The 24,155-nt window shown below is 45.6% G+C and overlaps 1 protein-coding gene across 6 annotated transcripts in view; it reads left to right on the top strand.

Moving 5' to 3' along the window:
• The first annotated feature begins 10,372 nt into the window (after positions 1–10,372).
• The window catches only part of NDRG4 (NDRG family member 4), a 69,014-nt gene continuing 55,231 nt past the window's right edge, over positions 10,373–24,155 (top strand). Inside the window, exon 1 of one of the 6 annotated variants that reach the window (XM_074285925.1) lies at positions 10,373–10,512. Coding sequence is in view for 3 of the 6 variants with exons in the window: in XM_074285919.1 (XP_074142020.1) it covers positions 11,930–11,966 (37 nt within the window). In the remaining 3 variants the exon portion in view is untranslated. Of the gene's footprint in view, positions 10,513–10,590; positions 11,040–11,541; positions 11,967–24,155 lie in introns of those variants that run through there. The other 5 variants (XM_074285921.1, XM_074285922.1, XM_074285919.1 and 2 more) reach the window with 5 other exon arrangements.

The following is a 24,155-nucleotide window of genomic DNA, read 5'->3' on the forward strand; positions in this document are numbered from 1 at the left end:
CAAAATGCAAGCAAACAACAAAAAAGACAGTGAGAACTATATGTCATGTTCCACACTCAGTTCCCAGAGTTCTCTTTCTGGGTGTAGATGGCTCTCTTCATCACTGAACAATTGGAACTGGTCGAATCTTCTCATTGTTGAAGAGAGCCAAGTCCAAAAGAACTGATCATCGTATAGTCTTCTTGTTGCTGTGTACAATGATCTCCTGGTTCTGCTCATTTCACTCAGCATCAGTTCATGTAAGTCTCTCCAGGCCTTTCTGAAATCATCCTGTTGGTCATTTCTTATAGAGCAATAATATTCCATAACATTCATATACCACAATTTATTCAGCCATTCTCCTTTTGATCGGCATCCATTCATTTTCCAGTTTCTGGCCACTACAAAGAGGGCTGCCACAAACATTTTGGCACATATGGGTCCCTTTCCCTCCTTTAATATCTCTTTGGATACAGACCCAGTAGAGACACTGCTGGATCAAAGGATATGTACAGGTTGATAGTCCTTTTGGCATAGTTCCAGATTGTTCTCCAGAATGGTTGGATCCATTCACAATTCCACCCACAATGGATCAGTGTCCCAGTTTTCCCACATCCCCTCCAACATTCATCATTATTTGTTCCTGTCATCTTAGCCAATCTGACAGGTGTGTAGTGGTATCTCAGAGTTGTCTTAATTTGCATTTCTCTGATTAATAATGACTTGGAGCATCTTTTCATATGGCTAGAAATAGTTTCAATTTCTTCATCTAAAAATTAGCTGTTCATATCCACCTACCTCTCCATCCATCCATCCATTTATCTGTCCATCCATCTATCCACTTCAGAGTCACTTTAATTTGTATTTTTATAATGACTGATGATTTAGAGAATTTTTTCATATGCTTATTGATAGTATTGATTTCTTTTGAAAATTGTCCACTGATATTCTTTGACCACCTGTCTATTGGGGAATGAAGGGAGAGATAGATGGATGGACAGATAAATGGATGGATGGATGGATAGGTAGGTGGATGGAGAGATATATAGAGAGATAGAAAGATAAATAGACAGATACACACATACATATATGTGTGTGTGTATGTCTATAGGTAGGGCAGCTATAGCACCGTAGTGCATAGACTTCCAGGTCTGGAGTCAGGAAGCCTCATATTCCTGAGTTCAAATCCAGCCCCAAACATTTACTAGCTGTGTGACTCTAGGAAAGTCACTTAACCTCATTTCCCTCCGTTTCCTCATCTGTAAAATGGGCTGGCAAAGGAAATTGTAAATAGCTCCCTTGACTTTGCCGAGAAAACTCCAAATGGGATCACAAAATGTGAAATATGATTGAAATAAGTGAACAACAAAATACACATACACACACATCTTTTATCTATCCAAGAAATATAAACATATATAGCTATATTGTGAACAGACATTACAAATGGACAACAGCTTGGCCAAAATTGTAAAAAGAGGATGAGAACAAACTGGATTTCCTTCAGGAAAATTCGGTCCATCTTTTTAATATCAACACTCTGCAGGTGTTGTTGTGTAATTGTGAGTCATGGGATCCCATAAGGCCTGCAGAAATGAAAATGAGTATCACGCAGAGGGTGATGGAGCGACTCCTGATAGATGTGAGCATGTTACAACATTAAAAACAATAGGGAACTTTAAAGAAGAATTGAAATGAGGGATATCATCACAGACCAGTCACACAGTAAGAGCAAGAGCTTACGTACAGTCTATGTGCTTCCTTCTTTTGAGAATCTAAGAGAAAATGAAGGTGGGTCCCAGCGCACTGGGTGGATCCCCTGTAGGACACTCCTGAGAGGACTTGGCTAAGAAACAGTTTGGGGAAGGGATCTGCACATCCACCACAATGAAATCCTGGATTTGTTTGAGATCTTTGTTATCTGATCTCTAGATAGTCCCCCCTAGCCAAAGCTCTAAAAACTCTCATGTCCTAGGCCATGAGCTAACAGCTTCCATTTTACTCTTAATCCTTTCCTGGGTTTGAGTTAGATGGGATTAACTCAGGAAACAAAATCTGCAAAATAAAATGGCAGCCTGTGATGTCCCCCATTCAGGTCTTTGAATCTTGGCCAAATGGTTTGAAGGCCAACAGGAAGAATAGGGCAGATTCTGTGAGTTACTAATAGAGAGATCAAGGATGTTCAAAGAACAGATTGTCTCCCCACCAGGGCAATTCCTCAGAAACCCCGTAATGAGCCTTGGGGTTGATGTGTATCTATTAAAGAGAACAGGCTCATCTTGTGCCTGAAGTAATTTACTGAGGCAGCCTGATAAAAGAATGAATGTGTGTCCAGTTAGCAAAAGTCCAGGAAACCCACCATTCCTACCACAGGCCAAGCCCTGAGGGGGAAGAGAATGAAAGGAGTTCCCAAATAGCATCATTTGTACACACTGACTCAAGAAATGGGCCGAGCTCAGTTCAAGCAGAGAGCATTAAATTGTTAGAAATAAGGGAGGGTCTCCATGGGGCCCAGGGCATTTTCTCAGTCAGATGGCTGACTGTGAGAAATTGATATCCAAATTTTCTTCAATGGGAGAGAAAAATCTCAAAATTGTAGAGCTAAAGCTGGAAGGGACCCCAGAGGTCATCTGGTCTGAGCCCATCCTTTTACAGATGAGGAACCCTATATGACTTATCCAAAGTCACATAGTTAATAAGGTACAGGCGAGACTTTGACTCCAGACCCAACACTCTTGGCCAAGTAGTTTTTCAGACTAGCTCACTCCTCTTCTTTTAGGAGCAGATAACAGTGCATGTGGCCAATTGAAGGGACTTGGGGACCATGTAGTATGGATATTTACATAAGTTGAGAAGTTGTGATTTCTGATTTTGTGGAAGGAAGAAAATAATCATGACTTAGTGAACATGCCCTATCTTCAGAGTGAATATTGCCTGGAATTCTACCTACTTCATATAAACCATTTCCAGGCTAGTCATGATAAAATACAAATCTAAAGGAGTTCGGGGACTTAGGAGTGAGATGAAATCTTAGATTCACCAAGGAGAGGTGATGTCAGCCAAGATGTTCCTGCTTATAACAGTATGGTGGGAGTGCAGGTGTTGAGAATCAAAGAATTGGGACAGCTAGATGGTATAGTGGATAGAGCACCAGCCCTGAATTCAGGAGGACCGGAGTGCAAATCTGATCTCAAACACTTAACACTTCCTAGCTGTGTGACCCTGGGCAAGTCACTTAACCCCAGCCTCAGAAAAAGAAAAAAAAAAAAAAGAGAGAGAGAGAGAATCAAAGAATTGCTGGTGTATCAGCTTTCTCTGTGTGCTGGAGGCTGGAGGGAGATAGGGATAGAGATATCCAGGGATGTGCTGGAGGGAGCTTGTTGAGTACTGACTTAGCACCTAGTAAGAAACTAACATCTCCCCCTTTCTTTTGATTTAGAACATAGGATGGTCATGACCTTGAAACAGGTATACATAAATCCATCAATATGGGAGATATTACACATAATTACATAAATTACACCTTTAAAGGAGTTTACACTTTAAAACCAGCTTTAGTCAGCTTTCAGAGTTGATTGTTAAAAATTAAGTGTGAGCATTTACACTTTAGAAACTGGCTATTACTATAAATCAGAGTTTGATTTGCTGTTTTGAATGTCTAAATGTAAGGCAGTGTTAATGCAAATTAAAAGTCTTACACTTCTCTATTCCACCCCTGTTAAATATTTACTCCTGTAATGCTTGTTAACATTACTCAGTGTAATCCAGACTGCATCAGTAGTTAGTAATAGCCAATAAACAAGCACCTACTATGTGCTAAACATTGGAGAAACATACTGGGGAAAAGAAAGACTGTGTCTTCTCAAGAAAACAAGCTAGTGACTATGGCAGAAGGCAACACACAAAAAAGAAAACAGAAAAGTGGGGGAAGGCAGAGCCAAACTGAATGAAGCCAGGTAAAACAAACAAAAAAAAAAAAAAAACCCAAAACAAAACAAAATTTTGTCAGTCCTATTCTCTTTATCTATCTATCTAACTATCTATCTCTCCCTTTATTCTCCAAGTGGTCAAAGGACATGAGTAGCCAATTTTCAAAAGAAATCAATAGTATCAAAAACTGTGAAAAAATGTTCTAAATCATCAATAATTACAAAAATGAAGAAGTTCATGGCTCCATTGTCCAGTCAAAGGGGAAGAAGGGAAGAAGGTATTGACCAGGTAGAAGTAAGAAGGCTGATTGGATCTTGCAAGATGAGAGATAAATCAATGACAAGTTTACTGGAGGTATGGTGGGGAGGGCAGAGAAATCCAAAATGAAGAATATTAGCACATTAAAGGGATCAGAGAATTAAATCATCACCAGATTGGAGGCCTGGCAAATGGAGGCTAAAACCAGTAACAGCAATAATAATAACAGGTATTTCTAAGACAGGCAGCTAGGTAACACAGCGGTTAGAGTGCCAGGCCAGGAACAGAAAACACCTGAGTTCAAATTTGACCTCAGACTAGCAACTAGCACACCAGCAACAGCAAAATTTAAATTCCTTATCTCATTTGAGCCTTGTAACATTATGTCTTCCATTCTGCATTGAAAATGCTAGCCTTCTCTCTTTCCATGGCGCTCTCTCTCTCTCTCTCTCTCTCTCTCTCTCTCTCTCTCTCTCTCTCTCTCTCTCTCTCTCTCTCTCTCTCTCTCTCTCTCTCTCTCTCTCTCTCTCTCTCTCTCTCTCTCTCTCTCTCTCTCTCTCTCTCTCTCTCTCTCTCTCTCTCTCTCTGCCTCTCTCTCTCTCTCTCTCTATCTCTCTCTGCCTCTCTCAATAATAACCCATATTGGGCTATATAAAGAACAACTTTCTAACAATTTGTGTGCCCTAAAATGAAAAGAGTTAACACAACTTTATGCATCTCTTCTTCCCCCATCCCACCCCCATCACTCTATCTTCAGGTTGAGGCTGGACAGGTACTTGCCAATGATGTTGCGGAAGACTTTCTTTAGGTTGTGATTAGACCAGGTTCCTGCTTCCTTCTATGACAATTATTTAATATAATTCAAAGAGATTAATTTCACAATTGAATTATGGACAAGGTACTAATGACAAGTGGTCTTACCTCTGATGCCCACTGATCTCCAGTGCTCTCCATGATAATGAGAGTAACCCAGAATTTATATAACACTTTAAAATTTGCAAAGTTCTTTATAAATATAATCCCATTTTATCCTCGCAACATCCCTGTGAGACAGGTGCTTTTATTATCCCATTTTATATGGTGATTTGTTTCCTTCTCTGGAGGTAAAATAAGAGTATGGAACAAGGCCAGAATGTTGGTGTGGGGGAAGGTCAAGGCCTTGAATAGAGCAGCAAAGAGTCCGGGAAAGGAGGATTTATAGGAGAGAAGCAAGATGAGGTAGGTTGGATCTGGTATTAAGTGGACCTGAGTTAAGATTCACCTTTAACACTTATTAGCTGTGTGGCTCAAGTCATTTAACCTTGCTGAACCTCAGTTTCCCCATTTGAAAAGTAAGGGATTCCATTTCTAAATTTATGACACTATGATAGGAAAGGATCTAAAATGACATAAGATCTATCTTCCTGCACTTCCATGAAATCTCATTTTCAAAGATTTTCAAGGAAAAAGTAAAATAGCACTAAACTAACTTCTCAGAATCTCTAATTCTTTGTTTCTTTAACTTTTGATTGAGTTGTTGGACTAGATGTACTTGAAGGTCCTGCATAACTCTAAATTTTAAAGGGAGGAAGGAGGAAAGAGGGGACAGAACTGGGACAGAGAAAGAGTGAGAGACTGCCCTTCTCAGGGGGAAAACAAGTAGTGGTTGGAATGACAGGAGTGATTTTATTACATTACAAAACTGAAGGAGGCCTACAAAATTTGGTCAAACATAATCCAGGAGTAGAAGAAGCTGACCTCAGTTAAGCCAAAAATCAAGAAGTAGAAGTGAAAGTAACAGTCTTTTACTGTTCCAGATTGTTGACTGACAGATAGATAGATGGATAGGAAGACAGACAGAAAGTCAGAAAGACAAAGATAGTTGGATTGACAGAAATACAGAAACAGAGAGAAAGGCAGACAGAGGGACAGATAGAGTGAGAGACAGGCAGGCAGACAGACAGACGAGAATTAAAGAGACAGAAAGACAGGGAGATGGATAGAAAGACAGATCGACAGATAAATGGATGGGTAGACAGACGGACAGATGTATGGATAGGGAAAGAGAGAAGGAGGTAGAGAGACAAGTAGGCAAATATTTGGATAGAGAGACAAATACAGATAGATAAATGAGCAGACAGAAGAATACACAAATGAAAAAACAGATACTTAGGTGAATAGAGACAGAAAGATAGATGTATATGGATAGATAGAACAGTAAACAGACATATACAGATAGAACATATGGATGGACTGACAGATGCATAAGTAGACAGACAGAAAGATGACAGAGAGATATAGCAGGATCAAGGATGAGAGAAACCTGAGAGAAAGAGACAAAGTTTATATACTAAGCATTCATCATGGCTAAGCTTTGGGGATACAAATATAAGCCAGTTGTTCCTTGCCCTCAGGGAACTTATAGTCTAAAGGAGGCGGACAAGAAGCAAAGAAAAATGGGTAAGAGCATCCAAAGTTTTCAGGGTGGATACAAAACGGGAAGGAGATGAGAACAGAAGGCACAGCATGGAGACAGCTGTTCTGACTAGTTCAGCTGGTCAGTACTTGGGCAGTGCTAAGGAGAAAAGTTTTAACCCCTGAAAACTGACCAGGTAACTGCAAAGAGGCTGACTCTTCTGAAGCCATAAACTGAATTCTCAAAACATTCACTTGACTGAACTCCTGACCCTGGAGAGTGGTACAGTGGATGAACCACCCTGGCGAGAGGAAAACGAGTTCTAATCCTGCATCAATCACTTATTAGCTGTGTGACCCTGAATGAGTCACTAACTTCTCTAAATCTGTCTTCTTCTCTTAAAAAATAAAGACTTGATGGCCCCTAAAATCCCTTCCAAGACTAAATTTATGATCCCATGATGAGCCGAGTGGAGAAGTGAAATGATTTACCCAGACCTGACATTGGGTTATCATTGCATCACCACACTGATTCTGAAGGCCTTTGTCTTTCCCCTAGGGCATAAAAGACAGAAGCTCAAAAAGTACCACTGGCAAATAATTTCATCATTATATTGGCAGGAAACTTACTGTTTTCTTTTCCTCCTTTTCTATGTCGTCCATACCAGGTGCTTACATTTCTCCTCTCACGTTGCTCTAAACCCTGGATTGTGATCCATCATTGAGTAGAAGCTACTCTCTCCAAGTCATCCACTAATCACCAGATCTGCTGGCCTTTTCTCAGTCCACATCTTTCTTGTTATTGTCTCTCCGTGTATCTCTGAACCAAATCGTGCCATGTCTGGGGTACAGTAAGTATTCATTAAAAACTTGTTGTCCTTTGGTAGAGATTGTCTCCCACTCAAAGGGCAGGGGTACTTATGCACATACTCACAATGCGGTTATGGCATGCAGATCTGGGCACAAGGCTGATGGTCACCTGGGTCCTAGAGGTTTCCAGTTGGGATTGGTGAGAGAGAAGTGAATTTCCATAGAGCGTTCATATTCCATTCTTTTACTAGCAGTTACCATTCATCACTACTAGCAATTCTTTGGTGTTGCTTTATTGGATCACCCAGCTTGATAGGAAAAAATCAATGAATTTGAAGATGGAATTTGCATACCAGTTTGCTACTTACTCTCTGTGACCCTTAGGCAGGTCCACCAAGTCATCTTTCAAATGGGAGGGGGGTCATAAAGTCCTTTGGCCGTACATGGAAATTTTTTTAAATGACTAAAATAAAATGCATAAGATTAAAATAGAAACCAATAAAAACTGGAATAGTCACCAACCTATTAAAAATAATAAAAACAAGTTCACGGAACCTAGGTTAAGTATCTGTGCAGACCTGTCCCACTCCAAAGTTGGAAAGCTTCCTTCACTTCATTTTATAGTTTAATGGAGGCCAGTGACCTCCAGACATCACCTTTGTGAAGGATGATGAACAACAATAACATTCATCCAGCCAATTGGAAGACAAAGTAGACAGACACTTTTGGGGCCAGGAAGGACTAGCCAGCAGCTTGGCCTTCTAACTTTGGGATGTTTTTCCTTTGCTATTATCATTGAAAACAAAATGAAACCTGCTCTAAGATCTACAAGTTCTCCTGTTTCAAAGGAGAACATTCTTGTCAGCAGAAGTCATTCACTTTGGACTACTGGAAAGAAATCAATTATCAATGGCTTTCTTCCTGCCCAGGGCACTATTCACTGAAGTTTCAGTCCAGGTTAGAGAAAGGCATTATTAAGTGTCTTCTTTGGTGAATTATTCCAACTCCAATTATTCCATTGTATTGAAAAAGGCCAAGGTCTCCCACTGCATCCAGGGCCATCTCCAGTCAACCTGATCTAGATCTTGCCACAGGACCCACATGGCTCCAGAGGAGAGAGTAACACAGGTGACTCTGCCCAGCCCTCCCTCCCTTAAATCCTCACTTGCATGTCATGGCATCATCTCCCTGAGGTCAAGGCCCTCCTCCAGGACCAAGGACAAACAACAACAATTCCATTGTGCCAAAAACTCCTTGGCAGGATTCTGGCTGGGTTTTTTTTTTTTAAAGCTCCACCTTTGTATATTGAAATATATATATTTCTCACACTTTATCTTTCTTGTGTGTATGTTCTTTTGCAACATGATTTATGCGTAAAGATATTTTGCATGATTTAACGTGTATAATCAATATAAAATTGTCTGCCTTCTCAAGGAGGAGGAAGAGAATTTGAGACTCAAAATTTCTTAAACAAATGTTCAAATTTTTTTTTACATGTAATTGGGAAATAATCAAATATATGTGTGTGGATATATATATATATATATCCACACACACACAAACATATATTATACACACACACACATACATCTACATGCCTTTGAAACCTGCAATTTGTTGAATGTCCCAGAGTTCATTAATGCAAATTTATAACTTCCTCCCCAAGAGTGAGTGAATTAGCCCATTCTGCTAGATTATGGGACAACAAAGCTAGATTCTGCATCTCACAGACACACAGACACACACAGTGAATCATTTTCATTATTAACTTATTCCTTGGAAAACAATTTAGTAATCTGTCCAGAAAGTCTGACTTTGCCAATGACATTTATACAGCATTACAATAAGGATTTTTTAAAGATCAATAAGAGTGGCAGCTACGTGGCGCAGTGGATAGAGCACCAGCCTTGAATTCAGGAGGACCCGAGTTCAAATCTGGTCTCAGACACTTAACACTTCCTAGCTGTGTGACCCTGGGCAAGTCACTTAACCCCGTTTGCTTCAGGATAAAATAAAAGCATGAAAATGCCCAAAATCCCATGTGGTGGCAGAGGCTCAAACACAAGTGTATTCTTTGCTGGGATGTTCGATGGCCCTTTAGGGCCTCGGGAATACTGGAGAGCCTGAAGACTGGGCAAGACTTGGAGTCTCCCTTTCCTAGCCATCACGTGGCGATATTTTAATGAGAACGCCCGCTAAGTAAACAGGCAGCGTGGCGGGTTTGTTGTGACATGTGAGGGCTGGAGCGGACTCCAGGCAGGGAGCAGCCAGGATTCTGGCATTCACTTCACTGTCTTTTGGCCAGACGCTGCAAGAAACTTCAGGGAGGGCGGGGAGCGAGCGGCCAGGGCCGGGGCCGGCCTCGGACACAAAGCCAGCTTTGCCCAGTTAGCCGAAGGCGCCGGAGCGCCGGCCACCCCTCCGGGCTCGGGAGTCCTGCGCGCGGAGCCGCCTCCCTTCCAGGACAGCTCCCCGACCTGCTCTCCCCGTTTCCCCTTTTCTCCAGATCCGTTCTCTGGAGGCGGCTTTCCTCAGACTTTTAGGCAAGGACAATGTGACACTTTGGGATAGGATGAGCTCAGGGTAAAAATGATGGGAGTGTTTCTCTGATGGGAGTATTTCTCCCCCCCCCCCATCCGATCCCCAAGTCCTCGAAACGGCCCCCCAGCCCTAGTCCTAGGAGGGATGAGGACACCCCTGAAGGATCCTTTCATCCCCGGAAGAAATAAATCATGGAGGAAAGCCCTACTGGCCTGAAACAAAAGCTGAAGGACTTGCGGGACCCCTCTGGGGGCCGCCGCCGCCCTCCCTCCCTCCCAACCCTGCCCCTTCCTTTTTTGTGGACCTTCCATCCCGCAGACTAGTCCACCGAGAGGAGGGGAGTCGGGGAGGGCAGGATCTGGGGGGTGGGTCCTAGTCTCCAAGCATCCAGTAAGACTCCTCCGCCCCCGCCCACCCTGGGCTTCTAAACAAAGCCAGCCGGCGTGGGCGTCCCTCCGAGGCTATCCGACGGCACCCTCGGGCCGCTCCCGCGGGACCAGAAGGGCGGGTCAGGCTGGGCCAGGGCTGGACTGGGCCCCGAAACGCCCCGAGCCGGGACCAGAAAGGGAGACGAGACCCCTCCCCTTGCCGTGTCTAAAGGCAAATATCCCAGCAGTCCCCAGCTCGGGGAGGAGTGTGACCAGGAGGGGAGGGGAATGAAAAGGGGGTGGGAAAGGGGGGGTCTCGGATTTGGGTTCCTGTGACCCGGGGCTGCCCCGCTGGCGGCAGCATTTGATTAGTCCGTAGCCGGGGAGCCTCCTTCTCCCCTGCCCCCTCCCCACCCTGACGCAGTGGTGCAGCCCCCATTTAAACCGGCCACGTAGCCGCCTCTCTCCCCCAGGCCCCAAGCCTTCCCCGAGCCCGCCTGGCACCGAGCAGCCGAAGGAGGCTCCGGGAGCCCCTGACAGCCCCTGGAGCGTCCGCACCAGACCCCGTCCCTGCGCCCTCCACCCCTCCCGGTGCACTGCGGCCCCCGCACACACCTGGATTGCTCCGTCCCCGCCCCTCACCCTAGGCAAGAAAGGGGGCCTCCGAACGCGGGGACCGGGGCTCCCCCAGGGGGCTGGCACCTGAGAGGAGGAGGAGGAGGAGGAGGAGGGCGGCGGCGGCTGAGGGGCAGTGAGCCGGTAAGTGTGTGGCTGTCCCCCTTCTTCCCTCCAGAACCCCCCGCGGACTCCCCGGTTTCCCCCGCCTCACACCCCGACAATGAATCCCCCGGGAGGAGCCCCCGGGAGGAGATGCTCAGCCCTGCCTCGCCCCCCCCATGTCCCGGTAGCGCCGCCCAGCCCCTGGGCTCGGAGCTTTCCCGCCGCCGCCGCGCGTGGGACTCGGCTTGGCAGTCGGCGGTTCCAGCCCCTCACCCCGGGCCCGCGCGCCCACCCGCGCAGCCCGACGGGGCTGGCATCTCCCGCGCTTCTCTTTCTTTAGCTCGCCCCGATCCCAGCCCCGCGCCCGCCCCCGCCCCTGCCATTGTTCTCCCGGAGAGAAGGCACCCATCTGTTTTGGGGGCGGCGGCGACGGGGGCGGGGTGGGGCCGGCGCTGGCTCGGGCTGGCCGGGTGACATTGTGCGGACGCCACGCGCGGCTGCTCCTCGGGTGCCGACTCCGGGGACGGGTCGCTCGGGAGAAGTCTCCTCCTCTGTTTCGGGTGGGGAGGGTGCGGGGGCTGGTTTCCCGGGCTGCAGCTGAGGTGGCTCAGTCGTCACCCCCGCCGCTCCTCCTCCCCCCAGTTCACCCCATCCTCGGGGCCAGCTTGCAGCCGCCTTTCGGGGATTCGCCTTCCTGCAATTGGTGGATCCCTTTTGGAAAGCCCACGAGGCGGCTGCTGAGCCGCATTGAGAGTCGGGCAGCCGGCTTCCCTGGGCGCTCCCGGCCGCGCCTGCCGCCTCGCCCGGGCTGGGCACCGCCGGGCACCGCCGCCGCCTCCCCGCCGCCCGAGGCGTCTGCCCCGCGGGGCTCCGAGCCTGCAGCCTCGCCCCTGACGCTCCTGGGTACCTCTTGTGGGCAGGGAGCGGAGATGAAGGTCCTGGGCCATAAGATAGAGTTGTTAACAGGTAAATGTGGCAGTTCGAGGCGCGCGCGCGTGACTGACCCTAACTGGTCTCTTTCAGGGGGTGGAAAGGTGGTTAGTTACTTTGCCTCCGGATTTGCTGGTTCCCCTCAGTCCTGCCCTAGCCCGGGAGGTCCCGGGAGCCCGGCCGCAGGCGCCGCGTCCTCGGGCTAGCGGCCCTCACTCTCTAAAAGCCGGCGTGCTCTTTGGGGGCCGGGAGAAGTTGTGTTATAGTCGCTCTAAGGTCGGAGGAAGAGGAGGACAGACTGGGGAAAGGAAGGCTGTAACAACCAGGTCATTCACTGACGGCAATCGTTCACGGGGCGTTAGTGGTGGGGGCGGAAGAACTGGCCGTCCCCGAGGACTTTTCTCATCCCTTCTCCATCCTTCCTTCTGTATTTATCTAAATTAAATCCAAACGCTATTAAGCAGCTGTGAGAACAGCGGGCATGGGAGTGAGGAATGAAGTCGTCTGTACCCCGAGGAATCTCGCGCTCCAGCGTGTGTGCACATCAAATAGCCAGAATAGCCAGCATCTTAATGTCACTTAACATGGTCTGTATTTGTCGTCAGTAAGTAACGGTGCTCACAAAAACCCGGAGGCAGCGTTATCCCCACTTTACATAGGAGAAAACCGCCCAGAGAGAGCCTGAATAGCCAGGATCGCCCAGCTAAGTCAGGGTCTGCGGCAGGATTTGAATTTGACTCCTCTGAGAATGTCGCCAACGGGAAAGAATAAGATCCCCTGCTGGCTCCTGAAAGCCAAGGGGGCAGGGTCTTGGACACCCGTTACTATTAGAATGCGGTCACAGGTACATTGCGTCTTCCCCGGAGCCTTTTCCATAGGGAGCCTTTATCGAGCACTTTAAAGTTGTGTAAATGTCTTTACAAATATCATCCCAATCACTGTCTTCTTTAAGGAAAAAAGTTTGTTGTCGTGAGCAGAATCTGAGAAACTTCCAGGGACTTGGTGGGCACGGGATTATCAGGCCTTGGTGATCAGAGATTCCATATACCACCTTCCAGGACCCTTCTGGTTCCCTCCCCCAGAGCCCACACATGCGTACCCTTAGCCTGAGAATCTAAACCCAAGAAACTAATGGCCTGCTTTGGAGATCCAAAGTCCAGAACCTTTAGCAGCTCTGCCATTCTTTGGTTGCTGATACTGGGCCTGCCATAAAATGAGGGCAGAAATAGTAAAGACATCTGTCCTTGTATTCTTTCTCCCTTTTTCCTCAGGAAATATTTTTTGGATATTAAAATTAAATCAAGTGTAAATGAACAAGCTAATAAGAGGGGGAGGGAGGGACCACAAGAGTGGAGATTGATCACTTGTCCACGAGAGCCCTGGCCCTTTTCCCCAGACTAACCCACCCTTCTGGTAGAGAGAAACCTTCCTCCACACACACAGGGCATGAAATTCCAAAATGGGGGAATCTCGAGCAATCCTCTTTCAAAACAAAAGGAATTTGCTAGGAAGAGCCCCCTTCTTCCCTCCCTCGTCTGCTCTCCCTACCACTTGTTTCTCCAATCTCCCTTCCTTTTCTTCTCATTGAATGGAAGAAGGTTCATGAGCAGTTTCTTTAGTTTTTAGGTAATATTTAGGAGGACTGGGAAAGGGGGTTCAGCAGCTTTCCAAAGATGAGCATGGCGGTTCTTAGAACTGAAGTCAATGATGGAGAAGGACATTCTCCCTGGCTAGTCTGATTGTCATTGAAGGTTATTGCACTTTAAAGAATTAATGTTTTGGAGCTTAAGTATAACTGTTAGACTGCAGCAACTGGAGGGAGAAAGATCCCCACTATATTGCAAATTGGGGTTCCTGGGTCTAGCTTGGGTCCTGATAGTGTGAATACTAAATCTTCTGAAGTGATCACATTATTAGAATTTACACGGCTCAGTTCCACTGGGCTGGAACCAATTACCATATTTTACATAATTGTAATTTCAAATAGTACAAAATGAAATACATTTAACCACTTCAGAGGAGTAATTATTCCCAGAAATGGGGAACTCACTGTATTTTTCTTTCCTTATTAATGGGATGTTTGGATGAGAAATATCCCTAAAATTCATTGTGTACTTCAAGTTATCTTTATAAGATACAAAGCCTAATGGAACTTTTTTATGTCTTTGGTGTGGGAGAGGACAAACATGGAGAGCCATTATCAATCAACAGGCATTTGCTAAGTGCTTCTAATACCAAGAAAAAAAAAAGCAAAAATAGTCCTTATCCTTAAAGGTTTATATTCTAATGCGATGTGAAGTGTAGTCAGAAAGGGTGTTGGGTTTGGGAGTAAGGAGCTGAGTTTGAATCCTGATTTGCATGTTAAATATCTGGGTGTTTCCAAGGCAATCCCAATAGACTTTGTACAGAAATTGCCATCAGCATCCAGAAAAAGAACTGTGGAGATTGGATGTAAGTTAACATATGCTAGGTTCACTTCTTTTTTCTGTTTTTTTCTTCTTTTCCATGGTTTTTCCCTTTTGTTCTGATTTTTCTCTCCCAACATGATTCATAAAGCATTGTGTATTTTTAAAAAAGAAAAAGGCACAATGTATAGCTCAAGCTTTTAAATAAAGGCAAAAAAAATGAAAAAAATATCTGGGTGATGCTGGATAACTCATTTAGCTTCTCCTGGCCCTTCTTCTTCTCTGAAACGAGGAGGGGAGATTAGGCTTCTGGGCTGTCTTGAATGTTACATTTGGATCCTGTGACGTGAATGATGTGATAGAAAGGAGACTGGGCCAGGGGGCCTTGAATTCCAGCTCTGGAGACCCTGGGCAAGTCATTTTAAATATCACATCTGCCTGTTGGCCCCTTTTGTAACTTTGGCAAATCATTTAACCTTCCAGGGCTGCAGTTTGTAAAATGGGAGATAGAATTGTCTGCCCCCCAGGGCTGTGGACACAAGGTACTTTGTCAAACTTTCAAAAATCACCTAGTGTACGTTGGGTGCTAATGGGGTTTGATCTGGCTTTTTATCTCATTTGTGGAGGAATGTAATTTAGCCCTCAGTCAGTGTGGTCACAAGGTTGTTGTTTGTCCTTCCTTCTCAAGAGGACCACAGTGTCAGGGAGGTGGTTCTGGGACACACAAGTGAATTGGATTGAAGTGATGGAGGGCTGTGCAAGGTCAACCGCCTCACTTTCCCCTCCAGAACTGTGTGGGGCCAGTGGCCACGTAGAAATCAGGACAACTGGAGATGGCCCTGAATGAAATGGGAGACCAGGGTATTTTTAAGATAAGGTCTTCCACAGGTCTCAGTTTGACTGATGTTGCACCCATTCAAGGATTAAGACTAGGTAGCAACTGAGGCAAAGGATGGCCTCTTTTACTTAGTCCAAATAAATAAATAAACAAATACTGTCCTTTCAGGAACCTGTCAGCTTAAAATTTAAGGAATGGTACCTCCGACTCTCTCTCTCCGTGTCTCTCTCTGTCTCTTCTCCTTTTCTCCCTTTTCTTCTCCCCTCCTCTCTCTTTTCCCCCTCTTCTCCCCCTCCATCTCTCTCTCTCTTTCCTTCTCCCTCCTTTCTTTGTCTCTCTTCTCTCTATCCCCACTCTTCCCTCCTTTCCCTTTTTATCTCTTCTCCTGTCTCCTCTCTCTTTTTCTCTCCATCTCCCCCTTTTTATCCCTCTTCCCCCACTGTCTGCTTCTCTCCTTCATTGCTCCCCCTTTTTCCCACCTTTCCCTTCCTTCTTCCCCATTTCCCCTCTTCCTCCTCCTTCCTTTCTCTATGCATCTCCTCTCCTCCCCGTCTCACCTTTCCCTTTCTCTCTTCCTATTTCCCCCCTTTCTCTCTGTCTCTCCTCCTCTCCCTCTCTGTCCTCATCTTTCCCTCCTCTCCCCATTTCCCCCATCCTCCCCCTTTCCCTCTCTCTGACTTTCTCTTTCCATCTTCCTAAATCTATTTCTCCCCCCTTTTTTTCTTTCTCCCCCCTCCTCTTTCTCTCTCTATTCATATTCTAATGGTTCTGACCAGTCTCTGATTCTTTGTTCTTTTAATATTCTTCCCTCCATTCTTTCCAACTTCACCGACTCTCACATTACTACCCAGAGTCCAATCAGCTCTGTCCCAAACCTCTTCCCAGGTGTGGCTGGTCACAGTAGGGATGTGTCCCCTTTAGGTTATAAAGCCAACTAGGAAGTGCAGGGCCTGGAGTCAGGGAGACCTAAGTTCAAATATGACCTCCAACATTTATTTTATTGTCTTTGTGACCTTTGACTAGTCCCTTAATCTCTGCCTCAGTTTCCTTATTTGTTAAAGGATTATAAGAATAGCACGCACTGGTGATAAAATGAATTAACATTTGTAAAATGCTTTAAGGAAATAATGAACATGAACTTCAAGAGATAGAGGAGGACAGAAGGGCCTGGCATATGATGCTCCCTGGGATCATAAAGCATTGAACGGAACAACGGATTAGCTGGCTCTCTTGGCTACCTTTTCTGACTGCCCAGTCTGTAGTGGGCACAGGCCCGGGGTTAGCCACCATTTCCTTTTTCTTCAGCCCTTTGCCCTGATCACTGCACTTTGAGCTGGGAAGGATCTAAGTGATCACATAAACTTCTCAGTTTATAATTGAGTAAACTGAGCCCCAGTTAGGGAAAGCGATTTGTGCCTGGTCTCTGTTGTAAAGGATCAAGCTGAAATTCTTACTCAAGTCCTATGACCCCCAACCTGATGTCCTTCCCATCGGCTTTTCCCTGGAGTAGTAACATTCTGGCCTCTACTATCTTGACGTGCACTTACCCTGCAGTGAGGTGGGAGACTGAGTCCACGTTAATAATACTAGTTCACATTTCTTTCTGTCACATTGAAGGAGACTTTCCTTTATACTAATGCATGGAAGTAGAACAGTAAGAAATTCTGTTGCTCACAACCCTTTGTTCCTGTCTCTCTCTGACCCTGGACTCTGTGACTCTCTTTGCCTTCCTCTCTTACACTATCCCACTTCCAGCTTACCCCAGGCCCCTGCTGTACTATGAATGTCTCTGCTTGTCTAACCGAAGGAAACCTAATGTAGCATCGTGGTCTAGTAGAAGGGGCTCAATCATTCCTGGAGGAATAATCCTTTGGTCTCTGATACTCCAGTGAACTTTTGAGTTCAGGGAATGGTTGGAGAATTGTACTTCTCCTTTTTAGACCTAATATTCTTTCCACGGGTCAGAAAGCAAGGCTAGCTTAGGAGTTACAATGATAATCCGGGAAACTGCTAGAGGAAACAGATGAGAGAGTGATTCTAGCCCTGCAAGGATGTAGGCTCATGGACTCAGTGCTGGGTGGGACTTTGGAGACCACCATTCAATTTGGAGCAAGGAAATAGTGACCGACTGATTCTACTTATCCAAGAGGTTTTGGAATCAGAAAGAACTCAGGAATGGTGGAATTGGGGTTCCACCATGGTCCCTTAGTAGATAGAATACAGGTCCTCAAGTGAGGAACATTTGAATTCAAATCCAGTCTCGGACACTTCCTTGCTGGCCACGTCACTTTATTCTATTTGCCTCAGTTTCCTTATCTGAGGAATGAGTAGAGAAGGAACTGGCAAACTCCTCTAGTACCTTTGCCACAAAAATGGGTCGTGAAAAGTTGGACACAACCGAACAACAGTGGTCCTCTGGGAACCTCTGGGAATATTTTTAAAATGAACTTGACAAGTGATAATAAACCTGCTTTCCCAGGGTTTCTTTGGAACATGGGCTCCATTTTAACTTGTGTGACTCCTTCCCTGGAGACAGAGTGTGGAGCCCTGGGAAGCCTGACAACCAACAGCCAAACCATATTTGGTGGGGCCTGGGATGCTTGGAACTGTGCTATTTTGAAACTCCTGGTTAAGGAAAAAAATCATGTGGGTTTTTTCTTTAATTCAATCACTTTTTTTCTGGGCAATTAAAGTTAGAGAGAGAATACTAGATCTGGGGTCAGAGTGTTTGGATTCAAATCCCAGTTCAATTACTTAACTATGTGTATGATTTGGGGCAAAGCATTTTCTTTCTCTGGAACTTGGTCTTTTTTATCAGTAAAGGGAGAGAATTGGACCAACTATTCTCCAAGTTTCCATCCATCTCCAAATCATGTGAGTCTAAGGACTCCAAAGTCAAGATATACAAATAAGAATATTTTACTAGAAATAACTTTAAAAAAAAAACTACTCTCCTCTCCTATCCACTTCCCTATTTCTACTGGTATGAGCCGACACGGAAGTTCCAGATCTTGGAGTCGCCCTCGGTTCTGCCCCGTCAGTCCCTCTTCACACCCAGTCGGTCCCTGCGGCCTGCCAGTTGTTCTGCTACAATACCCACTACGCCTTTCCTCGCCTTTCTTCCTGACTGCCAGCCCTATGCAGCCTTCATCTCCTGGATTATTTGCCTCTGAGAGCATCTCCCTAATGCCAGCCTTTCCTCACCAACCCAACCTTCCCCCATTGCCAAAATAGTCTTTCCTATACATGATCTCATCTTTAGTCCAGCTTCGTAAACTTCTTAAACCCCCCACATGGAGTCTTATAACTGAATGTGAGGATGGTGAAATTAATTATTTTCAGCAAATGTTTTTTAATATATTTATTTAAACATCTTATTCCCGGGGTCATGTAAAAATTTCTCAAGAGGAAAGAGGTTAAAAAAACGCTTAAGAAGCCCTGGTATATAGGAAAAACCGGCTCTCCTTAGCTTGGCGTTCAAGAGCTTCCCCAAACTGGCTCTGCCCTCATTTCCTACTCACTCTACACACTTTACATTCCACCCACCCTGGACTGCGAGCACCGCTCCTGTGCCCGGAATAGAACGCGCCTCTTGCCGCTGCTCTTTGCACACCATCCCTCAAGGGAAATATATATATATATATAATGTGTGTGTACATATATGAGTGTGTCTATATACATGTGTGTATATTATGCATACAATATATGCACACATAACACATATTGTCTATATGTGTAAGTAGTATTTCTACATATGTGTACACACACACACACATACACATCCCCTCTTCCTCATCACTTTTAAAATACATTTCTTCTTTTAAGGTTCAGTTAAGATGCTTCCTGTGAGGGGCAGTGGGTAGAGCACCAGCCCTGAATTCAGGAGGACCCGAGTTCAAATCTGGTCTCAGACACTTAACACTTCCTAGCTGTGTGACCCTGGGCAAGTCACTTAACCCCAGCCCCAGGGGAAAAAAAAAAAGATGCTTCCTCCGAGTCTTCACACACACTCACACAGACCCTTCAAATTGTCTTTGAGGATCTCATATCTCCTTGTGCCCTTCCGACATCTGTGTTACGGAGGCAGAGAGAAGGATCAGGAGATGAAGTATTCAGGTTGGAATCCACCCCCAGACACTTCCTAGCTGGGTGATCCTGAGCAAGCTCAGTTTCCTCATCTGTCAAATGGGCTGAAGAAGGAAATGGCAAACCACTCCTGTGTCTTTGCCAAGAAAACCCCAAATGGGGTCACAGAGAATTGGCCACAACTGAACAGTGATAAAAACTCTCTGTCCTAAGTGTTCTGATTTATCTGTGTGGTGTGTTTTTCTGTGTGGGTGTAGATATGTGCATGATTTTTTGCATGTACCACAGAACTTCAGCACTTAATCCTGCTTGTTGAGGGACCACTAGGATCCTGCGGTCCTCCCTCCCTCCCATCACAAACCAGACAAAGGAGACCCAGAGAGGGGAAGGGGTCGGCCGCCATTAGTGACACGCCGGAGGCCTTCCTGCCGGCGCTGCTTTGCTAGGCAGCCCAAAGCCGGTGTGGGCCATGCCCCAGCTCGGTCAGGAAGCCAGCCTGATTCTGCTCCTTCGGGTCCCTGTGAGTCAGGCTGGCACAGCAGCACAGGCTGTGGAGGCCAAGGTCACGGCAGTCTGTTCCACGCCTGGCTTGTCTCCTCCAGGCACTCGAGTGGGTGGGCTCTGAGCGTGTCTGCACGATTATTATAGGCTATTATCCAGGACACAAACCAAACGTTTCCCTCCTTTGGCGCCTCGTACAAAACCTTTGCTTTATGAATATTCGTTGAATCACTGAATCAGTGAATAAATGATGGGACTAAAATGTCTGTCCATCCCTGACAATTCTCCAGAGTTGTCCTTTGAAGTTATCACAGGGTCTTAAGACTTAGCTCTGGAAGAGACCAGGAAGAGCTAAGGCCAAAATGTAGATGGAGAAGAATTTTATAAGTGCTATAATAATGCTTATTATTGATTGATGATCATTATAATTAGCATTTTCATGGGGTAGTGAGGTGTGCGAGTGATTTACGTAAATGTGTTCATTCTTTGAGCCTCCCCCAACCCTAGGAGGCGGATGCTATCATTCTGTCTCCGTTTTACATTTGGGGAAAGTGTGGCTCAGATGCTGACAGAAGCACGGCGAGGAAGGCTCTGGGCCAGAATTTAAATCCTTATTCTGGCTTTAGATTATCTGGTGTGATCGGGCTGCTCCGCGAAGAAGAAGTGTGACTTTAGTATCAAGAAACACTCCTTCTACAATGCGGGTCGCCACGCCTTCCCAACAAGGGTGGTCCTGCTAAGGTGCCCGGAACGCTGAGAGGCTCGGTCACTTGTCCGGTCGCACAGTTGGAATATATGAGACCTGACTCCAGCTCCTCCTGCCTGTAAGGGCAGCTCTCTATCCACTCTGCTGTACCACCATGTCGACCTCTCTGAGATTCCTTTATTATTGTTGTCCAGTATTTCAGACAAGTCTGACTCTCTGGGACCCCAGATTTCTTGGCAAAGATGCCGTTTTCAGCTCATTTTACAGATGAGAAAACTGAGGCAAACCAGAGTAAGTGACTTACCCAGAGTCACACAGCTAGTCTGAGACTGGATTTGAATTCAGGTCCTCCTGACTCCAGACCTGGCTCTCAGCCATGCAGAAACAGCATACTCTTTTCCATCAGTCAGTCTGTAAGCACATTAACCTACCATGTACTGGACAGTGAACTTGGCTTTGAGGTTACAAAAAATGAGACTGTCCCCTCCCTCAAGAAGCTGACATTTACTTGAATATAATTAATCACCACCATAGATTTGAGTTGACTTTAAGAGCACAAATGAGCACTTTTAAAAGTGCAGCCCCAGGAAGGGATTGCATGTGGACAAACAAGGCTGTTTTTGGTTGAGTGAGGTTTTTCCTTGGGCTCTTTGGGGTGGGGGTGGGAGGGGCTCTCTGGCCGGGCCCAGAAATGTGACTGAGACCACCAGCAGGTCCAAAGCCCCAGATTGCAGCTCCGGAGATGCTCTCCATCTGGGTATCCTTGAACAACCCAATCAGCTGTCCTTGACTTTGGGGGGAGGCGAGCCACGGAGAAGCCGGGCCACGCCAAGCCAAGCACGTAGGTTTTCCTTCTCTATAAATAGACTGGGGGAGCATCTGGGAAGTGTCGAGCGGGACTGTTCAGTTTGCCAGCTTAAAAAACGGGAGCTGCCCAGAACAAGACTTGTTTTCAGAAAATAAAAACATTCCAGCCTCTGGTAACCGTTCCAGACGATCAAGGATGGACTTCTCAGGCCAAAAGCAGCAGAGGAGGGCCCTCCTAGCATCGTCCAGTCCAGCCCTCCCATTTTAGAGAAGAGTAAACTGAGTTCCAGAGAAGGAAATGGCTCTTATGGCTACTGATTCCCATACCCAGTGATGGGAAGCTCTGAGGTGTCAGAGCTGGGGAAGTGAATTACAATCATACCTGGAAGTCCGGGAGGTGTGTGAATTCTGAGATAAGTGACCTTAAATATACAGAAGGGCGTTCTAGTTGGTCAAGGAGATTAAAAAGAAAGCCCAGCCCGTGACTTTGAGAAACCCCCAGCCACAGGTCACTGGACAGGTCCTTGGAAAGGAGAAGCCATGATGGGGAGCAAAGCAGTATTCTGAAAGGTGACTTTGCTTCTTGCCCAACTGCTTCATACCTTTGGACATTTCTAAAAGACAATGGAACAGCGCCATGTCGTCCTCCCATGGGAGAGATAGCGAAGTCAGTAAGCATTTATTAAGCACCTTCAGCATACCAAGGACAGGCTAAAGGCTGGGAATACAAAAAAAAAAGGCAAATCCACTAGACAAGACTAGGGGAGAATGTCCCGCTTTGAGAGAGAGCTCCGATACTAAAAAGTGATCAACAAGAAAGTAGAGGGCTCTTTTGAAAGAGCTTTTTTAAAACAGTATTTTATTTTTCCTAATACATGTAAAGATAGTTTTCAACATTCAGTTTGTAAAACTTTGTGTTCCAAATTTTTTCCTTCCTTCCCCCGTCCCCAAGACAGCAAGTAATATGATATAAGTTAAATATGCGCAATTTTAAAAAATCTATTTCCACAGTTGTCATGTTGTGCAAGAAAAATCAGATCAAAAGGGAACAAATCACAAGAAAGAAAAGAGCAATGAAAGGGCTTTTAAAAATGAAATGTGGTAGGTGGTTATGTGTGATTATTATCATGGTAGCAATGATCACCCAATTTTTCATACTAGTCACATTTTATCTTATTTTTTTTGGAGTTTTTTCCCCAAATATATTTACCAAAATATTTTACTCTGAGAAAAATAAGAATGTCTGAGCAACTTAGAAAATGGATGTAGAGGTGTAGAGAAATCCAAGATGAAAGAATCTCTGGCTCTGGCTGGCCTGAAGAATTGTGTATCGTTAAGCAGACGTTTCACCCCTACAGTGATTGATAAGCACTTATTAAATGCTTATTGTTTGCCAGACATATATAAAGAAAAGCAAAAAGAGTCTTTGACTTCAATAAATTACATTCTAACAGGGAAAACAATATGCAAATAGATACATACGGTGGGAGGGGGCTCAGGTCAAGAAGACCTGAGTTCAAATTCTGCCTCAGATACTTATTAGCTGTGTGACCATGGGCAAGTCAATTAACTTCTCTCTGCCTCAGCTTCCTCATCTGTAAAATAGCCACAGCAACTCCTTGCTGTGAGGACTGAATGAGTTACAAGCCCTTTGGCACGCCTTAAGGCACTTTGTATTATTATTATTGTTGACAATTATATATATATATATATAATTATAAGTATAAATGGGAGGCAATCTTAGAGGGAAGTCACTAGCCATGGAGATCAGGAAAGACCTCCTGTAAAAGATGAGATTTGAGTTGTCTTTTTTCCCTTTTTGATGAGGAAATCAGAATTAAGTGACTTGGCCAGGATCACTCAGCAGGTGTCTGAAGACACATTTGAACTCTGGTCCTCGTGACTCCACTATACCTATCCACTGCCGCTGGTCAAGGTGAGGAAGGAGACTGATAGAAAAACTTAGCTTTTGAGGGTTTTTTTCCTAGTCTAAGTTGGAGGCTTGGGGTTATGGAATATGGGTGAGAGGACACTAGGAGAACTCAGCTCCAACATTCGCCCATAAGCCTCAGTTTGCTCATCTGTTAAATGGAAATCTTTCTTGCACCACGTCCCTCAAGGAAAATGCTCTGGCCATCTTCATGTCCCCTAGGACCGGGGTCATTGTCCCGGAGGGGAAGGAGCCGGGCGAGTGTGCCATTGTGAATGCACCGTCCAGGAGAATTCGTGACCTGACGCTCTGGGCGCTGGCCTGGATCTGGTCTTCTGTTTGTAAAGGGAAAAGCTCAGGCTCTCCACATTCTGGAATTGTGAGGGGCTCTAACTTTGCTCACCCTAAAATGCCATTTCCACCACTCTGACTCCATTCAGTCCCATGGGCCCATCTCTCCTTAGCCTGGCACTCTAGGCTCTTCCCACCTGGAGCTCAATCTAGGTTCCGCACCCTTCTCCCTCCACACCTGTGAGCCTAAACCTGCTTCCAGTCCAGCCAGATGACTTTTCATCTTTTCATGTTTCTGCTTCCACACCTTTGCTCAAGCTGTGCCCCCCTACCTGGCAGATCCCCTGTCTAGTCTCTGCCTAATTCCTACCTCATCCTCAGGGTCCAGTCATCCCTGTGACCACCTGAGCTCACCTTGCGATTGTCAGAGCCCGCTAGCCCTTAGGATCTGTGCTCATTTATCATCTGTGATTCCCCTCGGCTTCCAGGAAGAAACTGAGGCAGCCGCTCTGGTCTTTAACCATACAAAGCAGTAGACAAAATTGAAATTATCTTTCTCTATGGTTCTGTTACCTCTGGTCAAATGGAAAATGCTGCTGTTTGGCAGCTAGAGCCCTTCCCAATTTGGCTCCTTTCCACCCAACCAGGCTTTTTTATGCTT

This window comes from Sminthopsis crassicaudata, chromosome 2 (assembly GCF_048593235.1).
Source record: "Sminthopsis crassicaudata isolate SCR6 chromosome 2, ASM4859323v1, whole genome shotgun sequence".
NCBI lineage: Eukaryota > Metazoa > Chordata > Mammalia > Dasyuromorphia > Dasyuridae > Sminthopsis > Sminthopsis crassicaudata.